Source organism: Athene noctua, chromosome Z, assembly GCF_965140245.1.
Source record: "Athene noctua chromosome Z, bAthNoc1.hap1.1, whole genome shotgun sequence".
Classification (NCBI taxonomy): domain Eukaryota; kingdom Metazoa; phylum Chordata; class Aves; order Strigiformes; family Strigidae; genus Athene; species Athene noctua.
In genome coordinates, this window is record NC_134077.1 from 24,453,679 (window position 1) to 24,479,504 (window position 25,826).

A 25,826-nucleotide genomic window follows, 5' to 3' on the forward strand; every position below is an offset into this window, starting at 1 on the left:
GGCCCGCTGCGCCCCTGCCTCTTCCGGCCCAGCGCTTGCCGCCGCAGAGAGCGTTTTGGCTCGTCTGCCCTCCCGTAGGGGTGCGGGCTGGCGCCATGGACGTTAACCAGCCCAAGCAGGAGCACTTGCTGGCTCTGAAAGGTACCGACGGCGCGGCCCGCCGGGGCCCGCCCGCCCTGCCAGGCCGCTCGTGACGCGGCTGCCGCGCCTGGTGCCGGCCCCAGCCCTGCCCTCGTCCGCCTCCCGGCCTGAGGGGCGAGGCGCGCCGGGCCCGGGGGAGAGGCGGGGCAGCGGCCGGGGCGGCCGCCGCGGTCGGGGGAGCCGTGGCGGGGAGGGCTCCGCTTGTGAACCGGTCGAGAAACACCGCGTCCGTTCTGGAGGCGAGCCCGTTTCTTCCGTCTGTTTTAGAGGAAAGTCGATCGAGGAGCGGCCCGAGAGGGGCGCCTGGCGATGGGGTGCAGGGCGGGAGGTGCCGAGGGTAAAAGGGGGGCGAGGGCTGCAGGTGGTGGAGGGCCCAGGACGGGGTTGTGTCCTCTGCCGGATGGGGCCATCGAGGCTGCTGGATATATTTGCATTTTGCACATAACTTTCAGCATTTGCAAAAAAATGTTTTTTTAAAGTTTCCAGTTCCCTGCTGTCTCTTCTGATTGGTTTTGTGGTTGGTTGGGGTTTTTTTCCTCTTTTAATGGTTTTTCGCCCTTTAACCTCACGCTTAATGCGCTGGACTGGGTTTTACACCCTTGATGCAGGAATCACGAATAGTGTAAAAAAAACCCAACCAACCTTGCACGTCTTTCACATACCCTGCAGAATTAGTGCAGAAATCAAGAGAGCCCTGTAAAGAATGTGATCGTTTCTGCTGGCAGTTGAGTACTAATAAGTCGATAACTAAAACAGTGAAAAGCCTGAATCTAGTTTCATCTTATTTCAGCCAAGAGGCATAGTATTTATGTTCTTTTTTTCTGATCGTGCTTGTTTCTAAAAATGCATGTTGCCTGTTAAGTAGGAGTAGTAAATAGTTGGTTAAAATCTCAATTCTGGGACCATTTGAAATCAGTGAGACTGTTCAGATGGGTAAAGTAGTGCAAGTGTGTAGATGATTTCAAAGCCCATCTTCTGCCCATTTACTAGTTTTACAACACTCCTAGAGAGAGTTTTTAATGGTGTCTGCACATCACAGTAAAACCTGTTAACCATATTTCAGACCTCGGCAAGCCGTTTTTCATACATGTACACACACAAAAGAAAGTCCAAAAACCGAGAACACAAACATCATCAGCTGACGTTATAAATGCATTTTGATAGTAATTAATTAAAAGCAAAAAGCTTTTCTTTTGTAAGAAACCAGTAAAATCCTTAGGCTTGTATTGAATTTGGTGCAGTGGCTGCAGATTTTGGAAAAGTAGTAAGAAAAGTATCAACGTTTATTTGCATTGTGACTATTTTAAACAAAATCTTGACAGTGTCATTGTATATTGCTGATCTCTGGCTGAGAATCTGAAGTGATTGCAGAATTGTTAGGAGGGAAAAAACAGGAGAGCAAAAGAGTGCATGTTATGTTAATGTTTCATAGTAGAATTCGAAGTTTCCCCTCCCCCCTTAATATAATCTTTGTATGAAAGAAATCAAATATGTATAAAGGTATTATCTTTAAAGACTTAATGAGTCTTCTAGTTATTCTAATAGTCTAATAAATTAAGCAGTTATCTGGTCCTTAAGGACTGAAAGGATGTCTGCATGTATTGCTCAGAAGCTTTGAGACTAAATGTGTATGTCTAGTTCTGATATGAAATGGAAGCAGACAACTTAAATTTGCCTATAGCATTTCCCTTTTAACCTGTGACTTAAAAATTGCATTACTGGTCAGTACTATTTCAGGAAGGATTTTTGTAACACACGTGTTTTCTGGTAGCTTGGTGTGCCCTGGCTTAAAAAGTTGAAGTGTAGGAGTAAAACACTTTTTGAAAAAAACAGAGTTGTCTGGTACATTTGTCTGGTAAAGTGTAGCAGTAATTTTATGTCTTTGAATATGCATCACAACACTATAGCAAGAATAATGACAGATGGATGCCAAGTGTGAGATGTTGACAGTAGAAGAATATTCTTGGAAAAGACAGTGTTGAGTAAACTGCATGCATATGGATGTTAGTGTACTAAAGTTACACTGGTAATGATGGCATACAGTCACTAATGTTCAGCCTGGATAAAGTAGAATGTTCTGAGATATATATATATATAGATATAGATATATATATATATGGCTTATTTTTACTACATGCTGCTTTTTTGTAAAAGATCCTAGCAATATTTTTCTTAATATGGTAGTATCTTATTTTTTTATAATACTTCCACTTTAGGTCCTGTTTTCTACTGATCTTTGCAGCACGAGGCAAGGAAATTCTTGTAAATAAGATGTTTCAGTCTAAATTTGTGAATCCTAGTCAAGAGACTGTTCCTTTTCCTAAGAATAACTGGATTCCTACTGTACAAGCATGGAAGTGGTCTTGCATTATCGACCACATCAGAGAGATCTAATAAAACTGCAGAAATTTGCAGAAGCAGCAGTGAAGGAGTTTCCCATTCGCCAGTTACCAAGATTTACACCCTGGTTTCCAAATGATTTATACAGACTTCCCCTCAAACCAAAAAAGAGTCCACCTGTTATTTCTTGTGAGGAAGCAGAAGAATTGAAACAACTTTTTACACCTTCAGAGTATGTTACAGGATCTCCTGATTATGACTGCACAAAAAATCTCCTTGAGTTTCAGACTGACATGAAACATGGGCAGACTTTAATCCAAGCACAAACTATTCACAGACCAATTAACTTGGAGAATCCAGGACAACCACCACCTAATGGACAACAAAAATTGAAAAGGTCTTGGAGTGTCTCTCTCCCTAGCCCTCAGCTTAAAGAAAAGATTCTTCCTTTATCTCAAGAACTGCAAAGTAATTTGGAAAGACTAAAACTGCATGCATTTTATAGAGCAAAGTGGACAATTGAACAGTCTATTTGTAATAATCAGAATTTGGAGGACATCTGGATAAAACTGAATAGACTCATCAAGCAGAACGAATTGCCATCTTGCAATGCTACTATCCAAAGATCTGTGGGACAGATATGGATTTTCTGTGATATACTATACTGTGAATATGTTAGAAATATTCTTAGGGAAAAGCTTAGCCTTACTGATAAAATGAATTTGCTTGTACATAAATTTGGAATTATATTTAGTTTATAATCGTAAGGTAGAGTTTCATAATAAAATTGCTGTCTGAAGTACTAGAGTTTTTAAGCGGCATAGAATATACAAACTTTAGAACAACTGATGAATTAATGAGCAGAAAACCGCTTAATATTATTTTGCTACAGTTTTTTTAGCTGTAATAATATATTTATTTAACTTTGTTTTGCCAGGAGATTTATCAATGGTTTCTGTTAAGATTAGTAAGTTTCTGTTTGGCTTAGAATTGCATTTTGTAGCTTTTCTCTACCTCAGTGGTTTAAAGGAGAAAAATCAAACTAAAAATTCCAGACTATTATAGCAAGTTTTGTCAGATAATAAAATTTATGCTTTCACTCAAACAACATACATCTTCACTGTGCTTCTTTGAAATGAGGAGAAGGAAAAATATTTTAAAGTGAGTTGTTATAAAGGGTCTGTGATTATTATTGACACCAAGGCTTTCAAGATCTGATTTTATTTCCTGAAAGTAGAGCCAGGGAGGGGGTTTGAATGAAGGCATAGTACTCCGCATGAAATACAAACTTACTTTCTATTGCATGTGTATGCTGTCTTGGTAACGTTACCTGTATTTTCTCAGAAAAACTAATTAAAGCTTCAGTGGAAGCTGAAGAATAATGAACAACTTACCATTTGCTGGTTTATGACTTTGTTAATAAGATCTTTTCCTGATGTTTCTGGTCTTTTGTCTCTAATTATATTTGAGAACAAGAAAGTGCTGACTGCCAGCTACAGGTCAGGAAATTAAGAAATCAGACTTCTATCTGTAAACCTCTATTTGTTGTCTGTATGGAAGGTAAAGGTCTCTGAGGACTTGAATGTGTTTTACTGTGATAAAAAGCTGGGATCAGCATGACCTTTCGTCAGCTGAGAAAATAGAATGTTTCAAGGTCATGCTGTCCCTGCTCAATTCAGTGTTTGAGGGGTCAGCAGAACAGTTGAACTGGAATCGATATGACTGCAAGGGTGTGTATTTCTCTGAGGCACCCCTACTAACTCCAGATAATTTTGCTGTAGCTGGAGGTCAAGGTCTGTGGCATCTGGAAAAGGGGGAAAATAGGTGAATGGTATTTGTAGATTGTGAGATTATCATTAGCACTGATCAAATAAAAGTGTACATAAGCATAACAGAGATCCCCCTGTGTAGAAACAAAATAGAATCCCCTTGGGCTTTTACTTACATTTTTATTTTGCTGACATTCTTATGTTGGAATAATGACATTTTATTATAGGCATTACATATATATTTGTAGTTTAAAATTAAGAATATTGCTCAGTTTGGATCATTGACATGAATTTTCTAAACTTTAGATAAATGTTAAGGGGGATTTATATTGACATTTAGGGTGTTTCTGAAATTTAATATTACCACTACACAAAATTGATGTAAAATGCTCTGTAGAGTAACTGAGCATCATTATTGGTTTTAAAGTTTATATAGCCAAGTTATTTAACTGAAATTGTTTTTCTGAACTTAACACAAATTAGTAACAAAGTTTCTTTGTGCATCAGCATTTTTAAAGATGTAGAGAAGTAGAATGCATTGTTATTTCGGTTTTCTTTAATGTTGTATTCTGTGTTTAGGATCTAAGAAGAAAGCAGATGAGAAGTTGTTCTGCAAAGATACAATATTTTCTAATATTAATTTAGTAGTCCTATTAAATATGATAATTTTCATATTTTAAGATATTTGTGTTTTGACTTCATTCCGTAATCTATATTTATGGTTCTAAACATGACTACACTTGATCTGTAGCTGTTCTTTTAGAAACAGTGAGCAAGTACTAGTTTATGTGGGCTTACTGTAGACTTGAAAAAAATTAGGTAACCGTCAATAATACAGTCCCACCATATTTATTTAATATATCAACAAAAGAGCTAAACAAACATTTGCTAAACAGAGAAATTGATGTTCACTGTTCAGTGGTAGCTGTCAGCTTTCTGCTGCTTTGGGTTGCTTGTATGTAAATAATGATACCCACACTGATAGCTGTTAGCACTCTAGCTGGATAACTGTTGTAATAAAAACTAAACACAACATTTGGTTTCTCTACAGAATTATTACGGTCTTGGTTAACACCAGTGTACAAACTGAAACCCAGAATTTCATTTTGAACTGTTCCAGAAATGCTTAGTTCATATGCATGTATAAATCAGTATTTATATTTTTCATTTTCAATGTTGAATCTGGTTCTTCATGTATTGTGTTTTGTATATTTGGGGACTTTTTATTTACCTTGTGGTTCTAAGCCTTAGGTCATATTTTTCAACTTTTCACCGTAACAAAGAGAATGTGTCACCTTTTTTACCTGAAAACAGATTTATTTATGTCAATGCTAGCTTGCATAGGTCTGCTGTGTAGTAGTTTAATTTCTTGTGAACCATTACAGCTCACTACACCTGAATTTATATTGAAATTACTGAATATTTTACATGACTGGAAATAGTAAATATTGACCAGACATATAAGATATACAAGAGATGTAAAGAAAAAAGCACAATACATCTGTCAGTTGCAGTCAAGTTTATTTTTTATTTTTAGTTTTCTGAAATTATATGGGTTTATGTTTCTTAAGCTTCAAAGCAAAATAAGTCAGGGATTTTTACATCTTCAGATCAATACCTAAGGTTACAAATGCTCAACTTTGTTTCTTGAGAAGCTAGATGCAAGATTAGGACCTTTGGTTTATATGAAGAGGGAATTATTTTAAGATGCTTAGATCTGTAATACAAATAAAAATAATGTCATTTTGAGGATTCTTGAGTTAAAAGAGCCTTTGAAAGTACCACTTTCTTGAAGTAGAGGGGTTTTAATAGCAAGATCTCAATGATTTTGATTTTATCAGTATCAATAAAATAGGGTTTTTGTGTGTTCCTGAGGCTTTTGTAATGGTTTTGCTGGTTTGAGTTTAAAGTTTGTGACAAAAAGAAACAGTGGTTGTATAAATAATTAGGGGTTTAGACTTGTAACTCTTATCTTGTGTATGTTTTGGAGATTAGGGTGTAAATACAATTCCTTATAGCCCAGAGTTTGACTAAAATACTCCATACTAGTTATCATTTCCCATTCTGTCTCCACATCACGTTCCCCCATCATCACCCATGTGTTTCCTCAGGATCATAGAACAGTGCTTAGCCTAGAAGAGTCAACAAAAAAAATGAAACTAATATACTTCTGAAATCCACAAAGCACTTCAGGCTGTAGCAGATATAAGACCTTTAGCATACAGGTTTGAAAGCAGTAGATGTTAGTGCACCAGGGGAGTAAAGCAAGAGGGAGCAATGGTATCACCAGTGCTCTTGTATCCCAGAGTAGCAGGGAATATGTTATATTAAAAAGGTCAGGTGACCCAAAAAGGTTTTACCCTTTTCAGGCTAAGATTTTGTGGTTGTGGGTTTTTTGGGTGGAAGGAGGACAAGGCAAAATTACACTTTAAAAAAAAAAAAAAAAAAAAAAAAAGTTTCATTGACCTGTGGTTTATTTTCTGATTTTTGCAGTGATGAGACTAACCAAACCTACTTTATTCACTAATATTCCTGTGACTTGTGAAGAGAGGGATTTGCCCGGTATGTCTTTTTCTACTGACTGATTATTATATACGTATTACCATGTTTAAGCAATGTGAGCATCTGAGACTTAGATGTCAGAGCAATCTTATGACCTCCCATAGACATTAATCTGAAATAACAATATACTTTGTTTGGTAATGGAAAACACCAAGGTGCACTCTACAACTCTTGACCTACGACTTTGGAAGCTTGGTGATGATACTACAAACATGTGCCCTCAAAGTCTGAGTAATTAACACACAAGACGGAATGCAGTTGTGAGAGCGAAATGTGTAATTGTAGAAAGTTTGGCGTTACTGTGTTCTTTATCTGGAGAAAATGTCCTGGTAATTGGAACCAACACATGAACATTCTGTGGAAAATATTTTGCAGGAGTCACTGCTTTTGAGTTGTGTTATGCTTGGTGTAGTCAGAAATTTGAAATCCCTGGGTTGTTGCCCAGTAATAGTTGCAGTCTAGAAGTATAAGAAAGAGGCAAAGGAAAGATTCAAGAAAAGAGGATTGTGTGGAAATACAAGGCAAGCACGGGAAGACAGTAAGTGGGGTTGATTAGTTCTGTTATATAATGTGCTTTAGTTGGGCAGAATTTGCCTTACAAGTTTAATTTTTATTTGAGCAGTGCCTTTGGGATTGCACCCTTCAGTATGTATACCAAATGATTCATTGAGCACAAGTGCCTGGAAGTAAGTTGTTATTTATAGGCAGGCCTATAGATATGTATTTCATCCCTAAACATGTTGGTTGTAAAATAGGTGTGTCTTAATCATTTATTTAGATGTAATTTATTTTAGTGTCATAACTTAAATGTAGACAAAGCTTTAGACTTAGCACTTATTTAGATATTTGATATTTCTACAGGTAATCTATTTAACCAGCTCATGAAAGATGATCCTTCTACTGTAAAGGGAGCAGAAACTTTGATGCTAGGAGAAATGCTGACTTTGCCTCAAAATTTTGGGTAAGAATAAGTTATTTAACTGTAACATGAAAGGTTTAGGATTCATTTAATGATAATATGTTTATTACTTTTCTTTCTTTTTGAACATCATTGGTATGCAATGAGATGTGCAGGCATTTTTTAAACAGTCTATGGCTTGATGTTCCTTTTCTGTAGCCTGACTCTGAATGTAATAAAAATTGAAAGTTGAAAGAAATTTGCAGCTGTAGGTGAATTTCTAATGTAATGCACTACTATAAACCACATCTTTTACTGACAGAGTTTATTACAGTGATTTTTGTATATACTGTAAGCCATCTTATTCTTCACAGATTTTTATCTAGAAAAAAATTCGGATTTGTTTGTTCTCTTTATAAGTTGTTTGTCTTAGGAGGATGACATTTAGAAGTATGAGTGTGAAAATGCCAATTTACTTCTAGGATTTGATCTGGCAAATGTGTGTTCGCGCGTGTGTGGTATATATATTTCTTTTAATTAGAATTTAAAGGTATTTCAGTGAAATGTTCTGTATTTTTTAAAAAAATAACTGTTACTAAACATACTTCTTTTTTTTAAACACAGAAATATATTTCTGGGAGAAACGTTTTCTAGTTACATTAGTGTGCACAATGATAGTAATCAAGTTGTCAAGGACATACTGGTGAAGGTATGTGAAGATAAACTTAGTTACTGGATTTATAAAAAATAAAGTATGTTGAGTATGTTTTCTGACAATATCTTTTATGTTTTATGCTGATATATAGACTTTAGGAAGTATATCTCACTTTTTCCAATCCAGAAAATATACCTGGAAATTGGAAACAGTAAAACATAAAAATAGAAATGATGACAGAAATCTTTAAAAATTAAAATTAAGAACTACGATTGGATTAAAAGAAATGAATATGTTACAAAATTTCTCTAGAGAATTGGTGTAGCAAAACTTCCACAGCTAAAAAATTGCAGTTGTGTTTGCTTACTTCCAGTACAGTCATCAAAGCAAGCCTCTGTAAAGCATGCATTGACTTGTATTTTGCTTGCATTTCAAATGCATTCTTTTCTAGAGCATCTTTTTTTTGCATTTTCTGTTGAAAAAATATTATGTTGATAATAAAAATTCCAGAAGTTATTATGGAACTCAATGTAGAAAATAAATGGAGATTTTATAAGCCGCAGGTTAAAGGGTTGGACTGTTTATATGTACTTTAGAACTTGTCTTAAGCTTTGACAAGTATCTCAACATCTTCACATATTTATATAATATGTATAAAAGTATGTAGGATACAGAATGCTCAGTGAAACCTAGTATTTTACACTAGAAGTTATTTTTCTTTAGATTGCTTTAAGCATCTGCAGTTCTAACCAATGCTTTGTGTTTCTGTCCCCAGGCGGATCTTCAGACAAGTTCCCAACGCTTGAACCTTTCAGCTTCGAGTGCTGCAGTGGCAGAACTTAAACCTGACTGTTGCATTGATGATGTGATCCATCATGAAGTAAAGGAAATAGGAACGCACATGTAAATTTAAATTTTTCTGTGATTAAATGAGCTTAAATGATACTGCAGCACATGCATGCAGTTCTGTTGCTGCTTTGGTATAGGCACAAAATTTAAAGTTAATTCAAAATTTTTATTACAAAATTTTTCTTTCAGCTTAGTTTGTGCAGTAAGTTACACTATGCAGACAGGAGAGAAGATGTACTTCAGAAAGTTCTTCAAATTTCAGGTATTGCATGAAGTATTATACTCTGCTTTTAATAAGTGGGTGAATCTGGAAAACCCATTTTAAAACATTTGATACTTCAGAAGCACTTTTACGTACTAAAAATCTGTTTGACTTCTCAAAATGAACCAATAAAAAAATGTTGCTTCACATGAACTGATGGTTTTTAATTACCATGCAGTTAAACATTTCAGCAATAATAAGCATTACATCTTAGAAATTTTATTTCTTTTTTAAGAAAGAAAAATCTACTCTTTAAAAAAAACCTCTTTATGGCAGCCAGCTTTATGATTATTTTTAAACAGACTAAGTATTGTTCATTCTGACTTTGAAACATCTAAACTTTGACTTTAGATTGTAAATTTTTCTTCTAAGGTTTTTAAAATTGGAACTCAGTGATTTGGTTTTTTTTAAAGAAAACTAGGCAAAGAAGCCGAATCTGTTATATCTGACTAATATCCGCAGAAGTAATTGATAGAGTTGAAACCTTCTGTTCCACCACACAAATTTCAAGACCTGAGATAAGAGTAATTGAGGAAAGTAGGTAATTATCATTATCTGTGGACTCATTCTGGCAGGAAAGAGTCTGTTTTAGCAGTGTATTTAACGGATGTTTATTTTTTAGAGAATTATGCTGAGACTTGGGTAACTGTGGGTTCTTTCCCATAGAATGGAGGATTAGGTGACATGCTTTACTGAATACATTTTTAGATACTTTCACAGAGTGTCTGACAATACAGGAACTATAATTGAGACCTGTATCTTTTGCAAAATTTCATTGTGCTCTTTTCCAGTATTCTATCTAGATACTTCAGAAAAAAGCATTTTGGTCTTTAGAAGGCTAAATTGCTGTGCCCTACAGAAAAGAATCCCCAAGTGTTGTTAATACTCGTGGGCCTTAAAATGACAGATATTAATTAGCCCAAGGTGTTTCCGGACAATCCTACAGAAAATAATTTAATATGAATTTTCGTGTTTCTTTCATCCAAACCCAGAAAGTCTGCAGTGTTTCTTTGTCTTTATTGTAGCCAATTTTCATCTTTGTGTGTTTTGTCTTGCTATCCTTGTGAAACTGTTTCCCTTTCAATTTCTCCTTGCTTTGTCCCCCAGGAGTTCAGTATTCTGTCCCTCTGTCCCCTCTAGGCTTTCTTTGATCACTAACGTATGCTCCGGTTGTCATCTTCTCTCCCTTCCCTATCTTTCTCCTTGCCAGAGTTTTGTTCAAGATGTTGGTTTGTCTCCTTTAGATTTTATATGAAAAGTTATTTGTGCACATCTTTCAGGGGTCTGCATGCAAGTTGTAATTTCTGTGGTTTTTAACTGAATCCAACAGAGACAACTTTAATGTCAAAATAACTAAGGCCAGCCTTCAAATTTGAAGCTCTTACTTCAAAGAAGGAAGCATAAAAATTTCTCAAAAAATTATATATACACTTTAACACCATTTTAGAAATACTTTCTAATTCATTATGAGAAAAACACTTCACTGAGCAATTTTGGTTGTTATTTTTTAAATTTGACATGGAGACACCAGCTAGAAAATCTGAGAACAGACAAAAAGAAACAAAAAACATTTTCTCTGACACATTTTCAACTTTTTTAGTTATGTTTTCTAGGATCTTTTAAGTTAAACTGGTGTTACAGTTGGTTTTAAACAGCTTATTTTTCAGCCATTATATGTAGCTTAATAATGATCAAAAGTGCTTTTTTGTTTCAAAGCCTTCTCAGTAATTAACACGATTATGTTTATTTGGAGAAGGAATGATGGTTTGGTGGTTTTTTTTCAGGGGGAGAGGGTAGGGGGTTAACCTTGAAATAATGATTTGATTTTTACTGGAAAACCACTTGAAATTTACTGGAATGAATGGAAATATTTTCTTTATCATAAAGATAAAACATTTAGGGAAAATAATAAAAGTTCACTGAAGTAAAATATTTGGCAGAAAAAAACACTCAACTAACAAACACCTAAATTATAATTCTGACTTTTTTTTTTTTTCGGAGTAGAGATAGTTCTGATTACTTGAAAGATTTGAACATTATGCTTGTTATAATGCAAAAATCTCTGTGAAGACTGCTTTTTAATCTTGCATTTTTCAGGGCTAAAGAATTTGTTCACAAACTTGAAACTTTAGGGGTCTCTCAGGATGCCAATACACATGTGAACAAATGGAAAGTTCACCTATGTAAAGGGGAACTTGTCTTCAGCAAGATAGCTTTAATTCGTTTTCTTACAAGTATAATAGAAGATTATATCTTTCAGTTACATCAGTTTATATCCATTTCATATTTAAATGTGTTAACTGTAGTGGCTTTATGCCCAAAACTCAAGCACTTAAGAGACAACACTTTATTATCACCTTTTATATCATCAAAGTGTTTTCTCTTTCTGATTTAATCTCCTGCGATTAAAATGATTTATTGGCTTTTTTATTTCTTGTAACAGTTGCATTTTCAAGAAGGAAATGAAGCCTGATAACGGTTTGTTCTTTAAGCTAATCACATATATACTTCCCTATTTTTAGAGAAGCCCAGTAACTTTTGTTTGCTGCAGATCACTGAAGGACTTATAAATGCTTCTTGCTCACTCTTGAAAGCAAGTGCAGATCACTTCAGGATGCAAGATGGATGTAATCTTATTTTGAAGATATAGATCTACTTAATGCACTGGATTTGTCTGGTTTTGTAAGAGGCCAGTGCTTAGGTGGAGAAGTATTTGTTTTCAGTCTGAGAAACTGTTCAGCAGCAGAGCAGTCAAGTGTGCAAATTAGCAGCAGTGAGTATATACTCTGAATTGTGAGGTTTTAGCTGATTGTATCATACATTCAATTATGCACCTGTGCTGTAAATTGAAGAAGAAAAGTAACACTTTAGTAAAGATTCTAGCGTTATAAACAGTTTATGCTGAAGTTGTCTGAGAAACCAAATTGTCAGTCTGTCTTTTTTCCATTTCTTTCAGGTTCTTAAACCACTAGATGTGAAAACCAAATTCTACAATGCTGAGGTGAGAGCTGTGTGTATTTGGGTTTGTTTTGGTGTGCTGGATTTATTACTTCACATTAGGTGATTAGATTAAATTCAAAGAGCTTCTTAAGTACACGTTTCTGATAAAAGTGATTAGTTCCAAAGGGAAAAAAATTAGATGGTGGGCTTATATAATTTAGTTTAAAAATAAGACATACTTCTGATGAAGGGGGAAAGAGATGGTAACTAAGACAGTCATGTCAGGACCCTAATGCAATTGCCTGACAATTTTTATGTATTTTCCACTTTCCCATGAACTCAAATACTTCCAGCTATTGCTTCTTTATTTAGTCTGATAGAGTGCTTACTGTAGGGAAGATTAATTGTTCACAAAGCAGATGATAATTTACCAGGTTGGGGGAATTTAAATTTCTCCAGTGTAAATATGACCTCTTTGTTCAATAATTTAATTTTTAGGTTTGTAACAGTTAGACAAAGTGCTTCAAAACTAAATGACCTTACGTATGCCTTGTATATATATTTGGACATACTTAGGCATCTATCTTTGGCTATTTATGGGAAGAATTTTTTAACTGAAGGTGACACAGACAGTGGAAACTCTTACAAATTACATACAGCATTCTTTTTATTTGTAGATATTCCCTGTGGATATCGGTATTAATATAGGTCTGTTTTGGGTATAAACTTCCACAATATCTCATTACATAGGAAGTTAGGACATTTATTTTCATCATTATCACTTACCTGTTTTGTGATAGTGAACAAGTAGCTTAATTTTGTGAGCATTGTATTCTGTATCGCTTGTACAAAGTTCAGAATGGTACTTGCGAAGTACTTTGAGAGCTTCTGTTATATTAACTTTTTCTATAACCATAATATGGTCAACTATTACAATGCTAGTCATTTGGTTGAAAAACCTTTATTAATATTCTTAAACAGTTTCTTCAAATAGTTTAAAAGATACAGAGAAGCTGTAGATGTTTTATGTTGCAACGAATAGTAGGTGAGAGAAAAAAGACCCAAGTGTCAGTAGGAGGGGAAGAAAATCTGTGGAATTTTGGCAACTTGAAAAATAACATGGTATGCTAAGTAGAAAACATTTTGCTCTCCTGTTTGTTCTTAACTAAGCAAATGTATGTACTACAAATTTGCATGTAGAAAAACAGAGTCTGCAATTCTTTTTTTTCTGATTATATATATCCATTATAGTCACACCTGGGTTCATCATTGAAGATTTTGGCTATAGAGGTGTGAAAGGTGTATTTCTTTCCTTTTGTGACAGTATCAATAGAGAAAATGGGAGAAATGTTAAGAATTTATGCTCTACAAATGAGGACTCCAAATGCAAAGATCTGTCTTGTTCAGAGTTGTGCAGGAAACTTTCCATAAATATTTTCTCTCTGCTGTGAATGAATTGCATGTAATTTATGAGACATTTAATATATAGTGTGTAATTTATTTAGAGGGAGAATAAATCCTGGCATAGGCCATAATCGATTTAAATGTCATACTACTGAGGAAAATAGAAAAACATTTTCCTAAAAACATCTTGGTACATGTATCTAGGCCACAGGCTTCAGTCCTTAAGGTGTGATGAGGTGTGAGATACCAGAGTAGGGTTAGAATGTAAGCACATAGCACTGGTTGAGTATCTGGTGTTACTCATAAATGAGAATGTCAGGAAATGTCTCCTGCTGTGATTTAAGAACAAAAATAATCCTAAAAACCCAGATAATTCCTCTGGGAACAAAATAAACCTTCATTTTGTGCGTGGATTATATTGTTTTGAATAGAAGATATGGGGTAGGTGAAAGAGGTATAGATGTCTTAAGTGTTTCTGTCTCTCCATACTTTGAGTGTAAATTTTGTTTTGTGCTGAAACACTTCATAATGAATGGAAATAAAAAGCTTTTAAAGGTAAATTTTGGGCAGACTGACAAAGGTCAAAAGTATTCTTACAGAATTGTTTTACTGACTGGCCTTGATAAAGGACTTCATAAAGTCCAATTCTTCAATTAGCCACCAATTCCTCATGATAAAGATCTGTGAGAAGCTTTGGTGTCTGAGCTGGTTTTCGTGGTTTTTTAATTTTGTTCCCCTATGTTACCCCCTGTCACCCGCCCCTGTAAAGGTTTTAAAAGGCTGCTCTGATGCCTTTTTTTCTTCCAGTTCAGGAATGCAACTCCCATTACCATAACATCAGTATGATTAAAAAAATAGTAATAATTTTGGATTATATTAACTGAACAATTTTCATTTGCCTATCAAACTGATACAGTACCATTCATATTTAATTTCTGAAAGTATGTAAAGTGCTCCTATGTGTGTGATCACAGAAGTAAAAAAATACCCTTAAAAACCTAGAAGTAAGTCTTTGGTTAGATGTTGCACGTGATACTCGTTGTCAAATCACCAAGATCTTCATCCTGAATATTAAGACTGACTGTTATCCTTGGGAGCTGGGAGGAAAAAAAAAATTGGTATGTGAAAGTTATTAGTTAAGTGAAGGTCTTGAAGAGTTGGCTAACCAGTTAAACTGTTACCATTAATATTACGGATGTGATACTATCTATTCATAAAGTCTGTCACTAAAATTATTTTCTACCAGAAACTATAATCCATAATTTCATTTTTTCTAAGACAAGGAATGATGCTGAACCTTAATTTTCTTGCTTGTTGCTTATATTGCAGTAGCATCCAAATCAAGCTGATTACTGAAATTTGTGTATAGAACGCATGCCCTGTCGCCATAACCTGCTTCAATTGTGGGATTGAATTACCTGCCCCAGCCTATAGGAAGTCTCTCGGTGATTTTTGGTGTGCCTTGTGCTCTGTAAAAGGTTCTGTCCTACAAACATGCACAGGGAGACAAATAATGCAGACACTTAAAAAACCAAAGTTTGCAATTTGGAGTTTTGGAATGATGTATGTTCAAAAAAGAGTTTTACCTGATTGTTATACCAAATTTTGTTATAAGCTGCAGTATTGTAGCCTTGCTAGAACACCTTACCACATTATGTTTATTTTGAGGCTTTATATATGTGGATACTTCTAATTATCTGTAAAATGGCAAGACTGTTTTTCCATTTCATATACAACCCATTTCATGGATTTAAATTCAAGACAAACTTCAAACTTGCTCAAAAACTAACTTTTTTGGGGGGGACAGTTTGTTCTACCGTATCTTATCTGTGACTTGTGTGCCTTAGGTTCTACTTTGGATTGGTTCTGAAGCAAAGCTAGTAAACCATGTAACCATACTAGCTATAACTTATTAGAAATGTAGTTGTCATCTTTGTTTGCATCCATTTTTATTTACATTTCTGTCTTACTAATGCTATCTTGTTTAGATGGTGCAAAAAAAATGCAGAAATGCATTTTGTTTGAAAGTTATCTTCCTTTTTCTTTAACATTTAACCCTAATTTCTCTAATGTGTTCTTTTTTTATTTTCCCATTAGAGTGACCTCAGTTCTGTGGTAATTTTTATTTATTTTTTTATAAATATGTATGCTTTTTTAATTGCCTATCTGTCTCTGTGCTTGTTGACATTCTTTTAAAAACATAATGGAAAAGCAATGTTTGTTCTGCATATCATGAACGGATGTTTTCTCATCTTTATATGTGCAGCTAATCATTTAAATGGTTAGCTCTTTCTTTAATACCCATTGTTGAAACTGAAAGTTGACTATTACAGACTGTTGATTGTGGGGGTCCTCCTATAAAATACCTCACCAAAATTTGGCTAGATTCATTATTTGAAAACAGGAGTTAATCCTTATAAAATTTTACTGCTTTTGACCCATAGAAATGTAGGTTTTACTACAGCAGTGCTTGTGTAAGCTGTAACAGAACTTTTCACGTCTGGTTGGTGGAGACAGTGGGTTTGAGGAGAGAGCAACAACTGGATGTTCTTCCTTTCACTAGCTGGAACTGCATTTTCCAACCTTTAACTGCATGCAACAATTGATGAGTTAGTATGATACCTCTGTAGTCTGATTTCACTTTAAGGTGTGCCTTGTATTAAAATAAAATGCATTCTTCTGAAGTACTTAAGGATTTTTTTTTTAAAAACTGTATTAAAATAATTTAGGAATAACACAAAACTAACTTGCTTTTTCATTATGCTGCTTGTTTTTTCTTTTCCCTTTCAAATTAGCTCTTTTTAAAATTTCTGCCTATGGTTGTTGCATTGAAAACAACTAAAATTTGGGTAAATGGACACTTTGAGCAATGGATTTATGGGATATAAACAGTATGAATTTAAGTGACAGTCAGTCAGTTAGTAGTAATGATTACTGCAAGCTATGTTTTGGCTGAGGTTATTTCCAGCTACTTCTGCAAGTGTGAGGTATGTTGGTAATCCATGAAGCTTGCACAGTTTTTATTACAATATAGATATGCTATCATCTGCTTTGTGTTCAGTATGTTTATATGGCACAACAAATAGTTCCAGAACCATTCTGTATTTCTCCTAACACAATCCCTTTTCAGACTAAAAATATTCTATTTTGTCCCACTTTCATTTTGTAATTTACAAGCAGGACTCTGTTATTTGTACAATGAAGTAATTTGTTTAGACTGATTAAAAAGAAACTGTAATCTTCCTTCCACCTTTCCCATAAAAATACCTTTATTTAAAAAAAAAAAATCATAGCAAAATACCTAAACTGTTTCATACTGAATTCATAGAATAGAGTATTTCAGTTGGAAGGGACATATGACGATCATCTAGGCCAACTGCCCGAATCAATAACTCTCTTGTAAATGTAGATTTGGTACACACGTACCCCCCCCCCCCCCTTTTTTTTTTTTTTTTAATTGAGATTTCTTTGGTTTCCTTTTTAACTCCTCCAGGGGCTCAGATCTGTGATTGACTGAGCCTTTCATAATTATTCTATCCTGAGATTTTAGAGCTGCTAAGTGACTTCACTAGTCTGCAATTCCACAGAAGTACTGAGGCAAGAACACCTTTAGTTCCATATTTTTTCAGCTTCTGAAGATTAACAGTCTGTATGTTTCATTCCTGTACTAGAATTGGTCCTTATATACCATCTTCAGGCATCAGTTTCATTTAACAGATATGTCTTACAGGATGTTTTGAAGGTTAAATAGTTGGATGCATATTAATATTGGTAACTGTTGGCATGATGCAGCTGAGTGACAGAAGAGGCTGTTTTCTGATTTTCAGCTAGTTCAATGTTTAGTAATAATAAAACCTCAGAGCATGTACCTGAACTGTCTTTCTTCAATTAAACACACACACTTATTTTAGTTTATTTATACAGCTTGATGCACTAGTAATCTGACATGGCATGTTGTTGTGCACTGCAATTCCTTACCATTTATTCTTTTTCTTTTTTAATAATTTGGATTAAAACTTGAGTTGCTACTGAGCTGATGAAAGTCTTGGGAAGTGGTGATCTGATGCATTACAAATAAGCAATAGCTAGAACATAGCAAATTTATCCCACATCCATTGTTTGGCAAGATACCTGTTGACTAACACTTTTGCTCCTATTGTTACTGGGATTAAGGTTTTTTCTTGCATTAATTAATTTGATTTGCAGGCATGAACTAAACACATGTGACTTTATGTTTTCGTGTGATTTGGGGTTTTTTTTAACAAGAGGAACTGTCTACTCTTTAATAACACTAATTACGATTTCATGAACTTGCCCTTTTGGTTTTTTTTTTCAGACAGATGAAGTGTTTCTGGAAGCTCAGATTCAGAATATCACTACCTCTCCAATGTTTATGGAGAAGGTTTCTTTAGAGCCATCTATGATGTACAATGTTGCAGAACTGAACACAGTTGACACAGCAGGGGAAAGGTATGTTGATATTCATCATATTTGGCTTTGAAACAATTTGTATTATGATTTCATGAGATGTAAGTGTTACAGTTGGTTGTCTGTAACAGAAGGATTATACTTATTTGCTTGATTAAAAAGTAAAATTCTTCTTATGTATTCACCTGGAAAAGCTGTTAAGACTTTTCTTTGTATAGAAACTGTTCTTAAAACTTTGTAATTCTTCCTACTAGAGAAATCGCCATCTTAATCTTCAAATAATCTGTAACATGGATGACATGGTAACATGGTAGTAAAACATACTACTTTTTCAGTATCTCTTATATAAAATCTAGCCCACATCTGGTTCTGACTTGAGCTGTGTATGTACATTTAGCCTTACAGGACCCATTTGACTTGTCCTTGCTTTCTTCTAGTAGACTGGTATCTTTTAAATGGATTTAGCAAGGCAGAAGTCAAGGCAAATCAGTGGAACAACCTTTTAGGATCTTAGAATGTACAAACTTGTCGCACTGAAATAAATTAAATGTCATTTAATGTCAATTAGTAAAACACCAAATACTAGAAGAATTGTCTACTGTGTTCAGTAAACTGTTGTGGATACAAAAGCTTGTGATATCTGGGTGGAAGTTAACTTTGGCTGTTTGTGCTTTGTGGTTGTTTGGGTTTTTGGAAGAGGTGATGGTTGGGTGCTTCTGCAGGCTGAAATGAAAATTCTTTCTTCTTCTTCTTGCCTGTTGAAGAGTTCACTTGTAGTGTAGTGAAGCACTGTTCTTACAAAGTGTCTGGATCCACTGTAATGGTTCTTGTGCTGAAGAGGAATCTTAAGCTCATGATGCTGAGATTTAGTGGGAGGGAAACGAATAGCAGAAGTAAAATTGCCAGCACCATTGTCTAAATGCTGACAGATAATAAATTATAATGTAGCAAAGTGGATTTCCACCTCAGTTGTCTCTGGCTCAGATGAATTGTTTTTTTTTCCCTTGGCCCTTGATGCTACATGAATTCTAGATCGTTTTCTGTTGTGAAAACACAAAAATAATCTGTGTGTTTTACCATTAATAAAATACTTACAAATTAAGACTTATGAGGGATAGGAAAAAAGGTTGGGTTCTTAAGTCTTCTTAAAAATAACTTTTTAAATTAAAGCCCAAATTTTTTTTCTTTTAGTGAGTCAACTTTTGGCTCAAGGACTTACTTACAACCTATGGATACACGTCAATACTTATACTGCCTAAAACCAAAGCAAGAATTTGCAGAGAAAGCTGGAGTAATAAAAGGTGTAACAGTGATCGGTAAACTAGACATTGTATGGAAAACTAATCTGGGTGAACGAGGAAGGCTGCAAACTAGCCAGCTCCAAAGAATGGTAAGTTTCATCCATTTTTAGGGCAACTCAATGAACAATATAATAATGACTTGAAGGAAAAGTTCAAGCTGCTTACTTTTGGGACCTCATTCTGAAGTCACATACTTCTATACATATTTGAGAAAGTTATTTAATACATTTGGTCAGTGAAGTGTGGAAAAAACACTATTCCAAGGGACTGTAGCTAAACAAAAGTGTTCTTGTTCCTTTTGGCCATGTAAATGGCTACAGTTTTTGTTTTCTTGAGGATTTGTTTTCTGGCACATAACATGCCTTTCATTTTTCACAGCACTGAACAATATAACTTAATTGATTGTGCGCTTGAATTGCCAGAATCAAGTAACCTACCTAGCAAAATACTTTGGTTAGAATAAAACTAACTTCTTGGATGCCATTTGGCAACAAACTGAAAAGCACTGACACAAGAACTCCTTTAAGTATGCCAGCTGTTGGCACAGAAGTCCACTCCCTAATTCATTCAGATGTTGTAGCTTCGAGTAATTTTTATGTATAGGATAATACTATTTATCTTTCTGTGTCCACAATTTTGATTTAATCTGTTCTGTTTGATTTAGAAATCTTTCATGAATTTTAAGTTGTAATTACTAGCTTGCTTAAGTTGGCTGCACAGCCTGTTCACTCTAATGCATAAATCTGACTTGCATCTTTTGAATTGACGATGGTGTAATACGGAAGAGAAGTGAAAAAGCTTTGATGAGTGAATCTTAGTTTGAGTCTGAGTTTACAAAGTTTGTAACTGTGTCTCTGCCTCGGTCCCTCTCTCTGCTCCCACTTGTAGTAGATTGAGCAGTTCTGCAGGTAACTCGCATTGACTTGGAAGTAGGCAAGCAAACTAAAATCCTGGAAATTCACAGCTAAATCACTATAACATTCTCTTTGGTTTTAGTTGAGGCATTTAGTACAGTATAAACCCATTAAATTAGAAACTTCCCTTTTTTTCTAAACATAGTTACTCCTGTTACTTGGAAACTTGTTACTTGTTTTTTAACTAATAAACTGTCTCTACTGACCTTTCCTATCATTTCTCTTCTTTTCCCTCCCTAAATCAGTATTCTCTCTGCATCCCTTCTTGCTGAACCTTTGAGAATTGCACTTGAAACACAGTGGTGATTAACACACCTCCACACTTGAGGATTAGTTCTTGTCACCATCATTGTTTTGTGCTAGTGATTAACAGAGAAACATGAGCTATTTTATGTGCTTTGAGCAACATCTGTCTTTGGAAAAGCAGCAAAGAGTTTTGGGGTTTTATTTTCCTTTGAGTTGCAAAGCAGCTCTGTAGCAGGGAACTCTTTTTGCAGGATGAGGCTGTGAGACAAGACACACACCAATATGGTTAACAGTCAAGCTCCCAAGTTTATTATAATGAAAAACAAGTCCTTATATATTCTTGTACATTCTAGAAATAACAGCAAATCTGTGTGTTGCTCTAGCGCATGCTCATTCCAAAAACTAGTTCCTCTCAGCACTTTTGACAAGGACTACTAACCGTGCGCAGCCGGCAGATAAGTTTCTGCTTTGTTATTTTAAAGATTCTGTTCTTATCTGTTTCTTCCCTAACAAGCACAAATTCTTTTGGTTTTAGCCGTCATTAATCTGGACACCGTTAGTCTTCTGACACAAGTGCATCATTAATTTAGACATCGTTAATCTTCTAACCCGAATGCTGATGATACTTTTACATTGTCAGTGACACAGCAGGTTCTTGACCCGGCATACGTACCCACACAGCTCCTTTTCATCTTGTCTTTTAAGTGCTACCAGATTATTTCATTTCTAGGCTTTTTTTACCTTCCATCATTTTCCTCCTAATCCATTTACTAGCCCTATAATCATTGTTTCCCCCACAGGCCCAGAATTTTACCTGTACTGTGCCCCTCTGTCATTGTTTTTCAGATCAGGAATGCACTTTAAGTATCCTGGATCACCCTTACATGCCATAATTTGGGTTGTTTTGTGGAGTGGTCTTGGAATTCACAACTACATTTCTTTTGGCGTGACAGTAAACCAAACAGATGTGTGTCCACAGTATGCCAAGGGTGCTCCACCTGCTCACAGGCATTCAATCCAGGAGTGGAGTAGAACCAGTCCAAAGTTAAAGAACATTATTCTTGAGTAGCACAAGCAAGGAATGTCTAGTTGATTCCATACTCTGAGCCATTATCTCATTTTTAGATGAAAACTATGTTCCTCCTTTTGATGTTACTATAAGGCCTTTACCATCAGTTCTTGTAGGTATCTCATTGTTACGGCCAACAGGTATGTATGTCCTGGTTTAGGCCTTCTCATCTGCCCTGATCCTGCCTTGATTTGGTCAATTGCTGCTAAGTTTATTCTAGAAAATACTGCTTTTACTGTTTGAAGTTTATGTATTTCTCTTAAAAGAGGAGTCCAATGTTATGGCAAACTACCTGTTGTCTAGGGAAACTGGGCATAGTTTTTCCATAAGATTCCTTCCCATCACCTAATACAGCCAAAAAAATGTGTGCCCTCTTCCAGTGCTGGGTAATTACTTCTCTTTCTTGAAAGGTTATGTTGCTCGACTGGTCTGAAGTCTCCATTTTTTTGACTTCTCTTTGGTCACTCTATTGTCCAATTTAATATGCTTTTTAAAATGTCATTTGTCTTCAGTCTGTAATGAACTGTAGATGACTAAAGGCTCATCCCAACCTGTCAGTCACTGGCTTTCTAGACCTCTTTGGGAATATCTTTTAAGTTGTAAATGTAACTTACTACAAGCATCCTTCTATCAGCAGAATTGGAACCTGTGTCACAACTAAGCCTCATCAGACAGAACAAATTTTTCCCTTGTTTTTTCTTTACATTCTGTTATTTGTGGGGATTCAAAATGTAAAGCTTTTTATCTACAGGTTACCACCTTGAGTCAGCCCTGGTTGGTAGTAACTAGGATATTTATCATAGGTTTGTTAGTAGACCATATGAAAGTGTGTTTGGCTCTTGACCGAACTGGATAGTTGACAAGTGTTCATATCATGTGCCTTTTTTAACTGGTGGCAATTAATTATTTTGTCAGAGGCTTGGAAGACTGAAATGGCAAGGTGAATGAACAATCTCTTACTTTTTTTGATATGGAGTAGTGGTGGGTTTATGCAGAAAATCTGTACTTACATTGTCCATAGTATATCTGTTATCTGCCTAGCAGAGATGTCTTAGAATAAAGCTGATCTTCTCAGGAACTGTGTATTGGTATTCTCTAAGGACATGAAATACCTGAAAAACTTAGTAATAAAGATCATCCGTGCATAGTGAATTGTTAAACCTATCAAGAAGGTGGTCACCACTAGTGGATGGAGCAGTGCTGTGATTTGGGTACAAATCAAAAGCATGAAGTCATCTTTTTTTCTGATTTTTCTGAAGATTTGTGTCTTCTTTCTTCAAATTCCTCCTATTCAAAGCTTGTTGCGTAAATTAATAATAGTAAAAACTTCAGCTTTACTATTCAGCATCTGAGAATATACCTTCTTGTACCTTCTCAGGCTCCTGGTTATGGCGATGTAAGGCTTTCTTTGGAGACAATACCAGATACCGTAAACTTGGAAGAACCTTTTGACATTACATGTAAAATAACAAACTGCAGGTAATGATATCATGTGATTCTTGTGCTTTTTCCTGAGTGGTAAGTGGTGGCTTTGTTTCATTTTTCAGTATTTTCTCCTGAAACAACTCAAACCTGATCTTTACTGAGTTGTAGCAACATGAAACTACTTGAAATACATCTTGGGGATTTTGAAAAACCCAACGGAACAAAAAAGCTTCCATCATGATCTGTTAATACTAATTGCAGTAGAAGATTGCCAAAAACCTGTAGTGGTATTCCATCGAACTGGCTGCAACATCATTTAAGATTCCACCCCAAACTTAAATCACAAATCTTCTTAGTTCTTACTTAATTGTGTAAAAGAATGAGTGTGTATATAGGATTTTTTAAGCTACAATCAGTTGTATCGGAATAAACAATGCCATTTATATCCAATCTGATTTTTACCTCTAGTTCTGTACCACTGCTAGAATACATGCTAAACATGATCACCGTAGTCTTTAGTACATCTTTATCCATGTTTTGACTTGATTGGTATTTACTTTAGGATCTGTGGTAGCCCTTTATAAAAGGGTTGCAAGAGTGACATGTAAACAGTATGAAGAGAAGTTGAAGCCAGGGACTAAAGCATGTATCAGGTCTGCAGATCTTCTCATTAAAATCTTGTATTCTATATAAAATCTGAGCAGTATTATGCTGCCCAGTATTGCTAAACTCATGACAGGATGCTTGTGTTGGACAAAGCTATATGTAACTGAAGTACTGCACATCACAGTAAATCTTGTTTGCCACCTTGCACTTATTTATAAATGCTTGATTAATAGTAACCTGAATAATAAAGTAATCAAGCTTTTACATGTCTGCAGTCCTTGAATGCTTAAAAAAAAAGCCCACGGGTTTATTCTTTTTTTCAATTTCCTTTAGCAGTGAAAGGACTATGGATCTGGTTTTAGAAATGTGCAATACTAATTCCATCCACTGGTGTGGAGTTTCAGGAAGGCAACTTGGAAAGCTGCACCCAAGTTCATCCCTCCATCTTGCACTTACATTGTTGTCTTCAGTGCAGGGATTGCAAGTAAGTCTTTATAGCATAGTTTTTTATAAAATAGCTGGCTTATAAGCTTAGTAATTCTTTCCAGTAACAACTCATAAATATTTTCTGTTTCTAGAGTGTCTCTGGCTTAAGACTTACAGACACGTTTTTGAAGAGAACATATGAGTATGATGATATTGCACAAGTCTGTGTAGTTTCTACAGAAGTCAAACAAAACTGAAGAAAAAATTCTGTATTTCTGCTGGTCTTTTTATTTTTTGGACCAACTTCTTGATGTTTTTGTAACCAAATCATATTAAAATGTGTACAAACAAAACAAAATCCCTATATATCTATAAATGTACCTGCTTATTTAATTTCTCTGAGCATTTTTGAATGCTTTAAAATCTTGAAAACATGCATATGCATTTATTGAAAATAAAGCCTTTGAAAAAAGTGTCACTAGCAAATTATATTACATTAACATTACTTTGGAGTAAGGGGGTGAGATTGTATGAAATAGTAGCACTTTGTACTTATGTTTTGCAATTTTAATTATTTTTTTAAATATTTAAACATTTTTTAAATTGTGGTTCTGACAAAATTGCTTCAGTTTCAAGAAACTGGCCTTTTACAGACATGTTCCTGGAATTCAAACCCCTAAAAGAAAGACTTTGGGCCACCTCATGTGGCAGTGTATTTGAATGGTACCTGCATAGCCCTAAGAACTGGAGCCTGATAAAGGCATGAGTTGAGAGTGCAGCTGGCACTGTTGAGGTGCTAGCAGCTAGAAAGCAGAGTATCAGCAAAAGAATGTGCTGGTTGTGGCTCAGTCTTTGGAAAGGAGTAATACAGCAAATCTGTCCCAATTAGCTGCAGTCTTGTGCAAAGCTGTGCGTCCCTGCAATACAGGGCGTGCTGTGAACAGGCATGTTAATTCTCAATTAGTAGGGAACTGAAAGCTAAAATAGCAGAACACAGTCATTTTTTATTGTTAAACTGAGGAGGTGCAAATTATTCTTCCCAGCCCAGAGGCATTTAAGTAGTTTCTTAGGAAAACAAGAACAACCCTGCATGGCTGCCCCAAGTTAAGTCTTCCAAAGCATATGCAGGAAGGAATTCAGAACTTGGTTAAGCACCGAAATGTACTTTTCCCTACATGAAAATGTTTTTGGCTGAAATATCTAAGGTCACCCAAAGGTAGCCAATACATAAAATGGTGACTGCCTTTCCTAGTTTAACACTAGTTAAACTGAACTAGTAAAACTGGTGTTAAAAGATTCTACTCAGTGGCTTGTCATATTTCTTAGCTACCATATTGGCACTGTGCAAACTTAGTTAGCTTTGACAGTATTTTACTTAAGTTTTTCCTATGTATAAAATCTTTAAGTGTAGAATTCAATTTTAAAATAGTGGATAAATTTAGGACCGGCTTACTAAATTGAGGGAATGAGTCCATACAGGAAAAAAAAACCCAACTATATCCTGCACTTCTAATAAAATGCAGAGCAACCAACATAAACAAGTATTTTAAAGAATACAATTTATCTGTTGCTGTAGATGCACCAACTAAAA

General features: G+C 35.3%; 2 protein-coding genes across 6 annotated transcripts; both read left to right on the plus strand.

Annotated features, from left to right (window-relative positions):
• Positions 1-10: 10 nt before the first annotated feature.
• On the plus strand, positions 11-25,697 carry TRAPPC13 (trafficking protein particle complex subunit 13). 5 transcript variants are annotated; one of them, XM_074931897.1, is made up of 13 exons: positions 11-141; positions 6,744-6,812; positions 7,674-7,773; positions 8,335-8,419; positions 9,141-9,268; positions 9,404-9,476; positions 12,433-12,477; positions 15,918-15,935; positions 18,157-18,290; positions 19,440-19,638; positions 23,157-23,257; positions 24,143-24,293; positions 24,388-25,697. In XM_074931897.1, exons 1-13 carry the CDS (start codon positions 96-98, stop codon positions 24,490-24,492), a joined length of 1,254 nt encoding a protein of 417 aa, XP_074787998.1. In that variant the 5' UTR covers positions 11-95; the 3' UTR covers positions 24,493-25,697. The 5 variants fall into 5 exon arrangements, with proteins under 5 accessions (XP_074787998.1, XP_074787999.1, XP_074788000.1 ...); XM_074931898.1 differs by having other exon boundaries at positions 24,146-24,293; XM_074931899.1 differs by lacking the exon at positions 15,918-15,935.
• On the plus strand, positions 32-5,171 carry SHLD3 (shieldin complex subunit 3). The gene is made up of 2 exons (XM_074931905.1): positions 32-141; positions 2,358-5,171. Exon 2 carries the CDS (start codon positions 2,493-2,495, stop codon positions 3,240-3,242), a length of 750 nt encoding a protein of 249 aa, XP_074788006.1. The 5' UTR covers positions 32-141; positions 2,358-2,492; the 3' UTR covers positions 3,243-5,171.
• Positions 25,698-25,826: the final 129 nt, after the last annotated feature.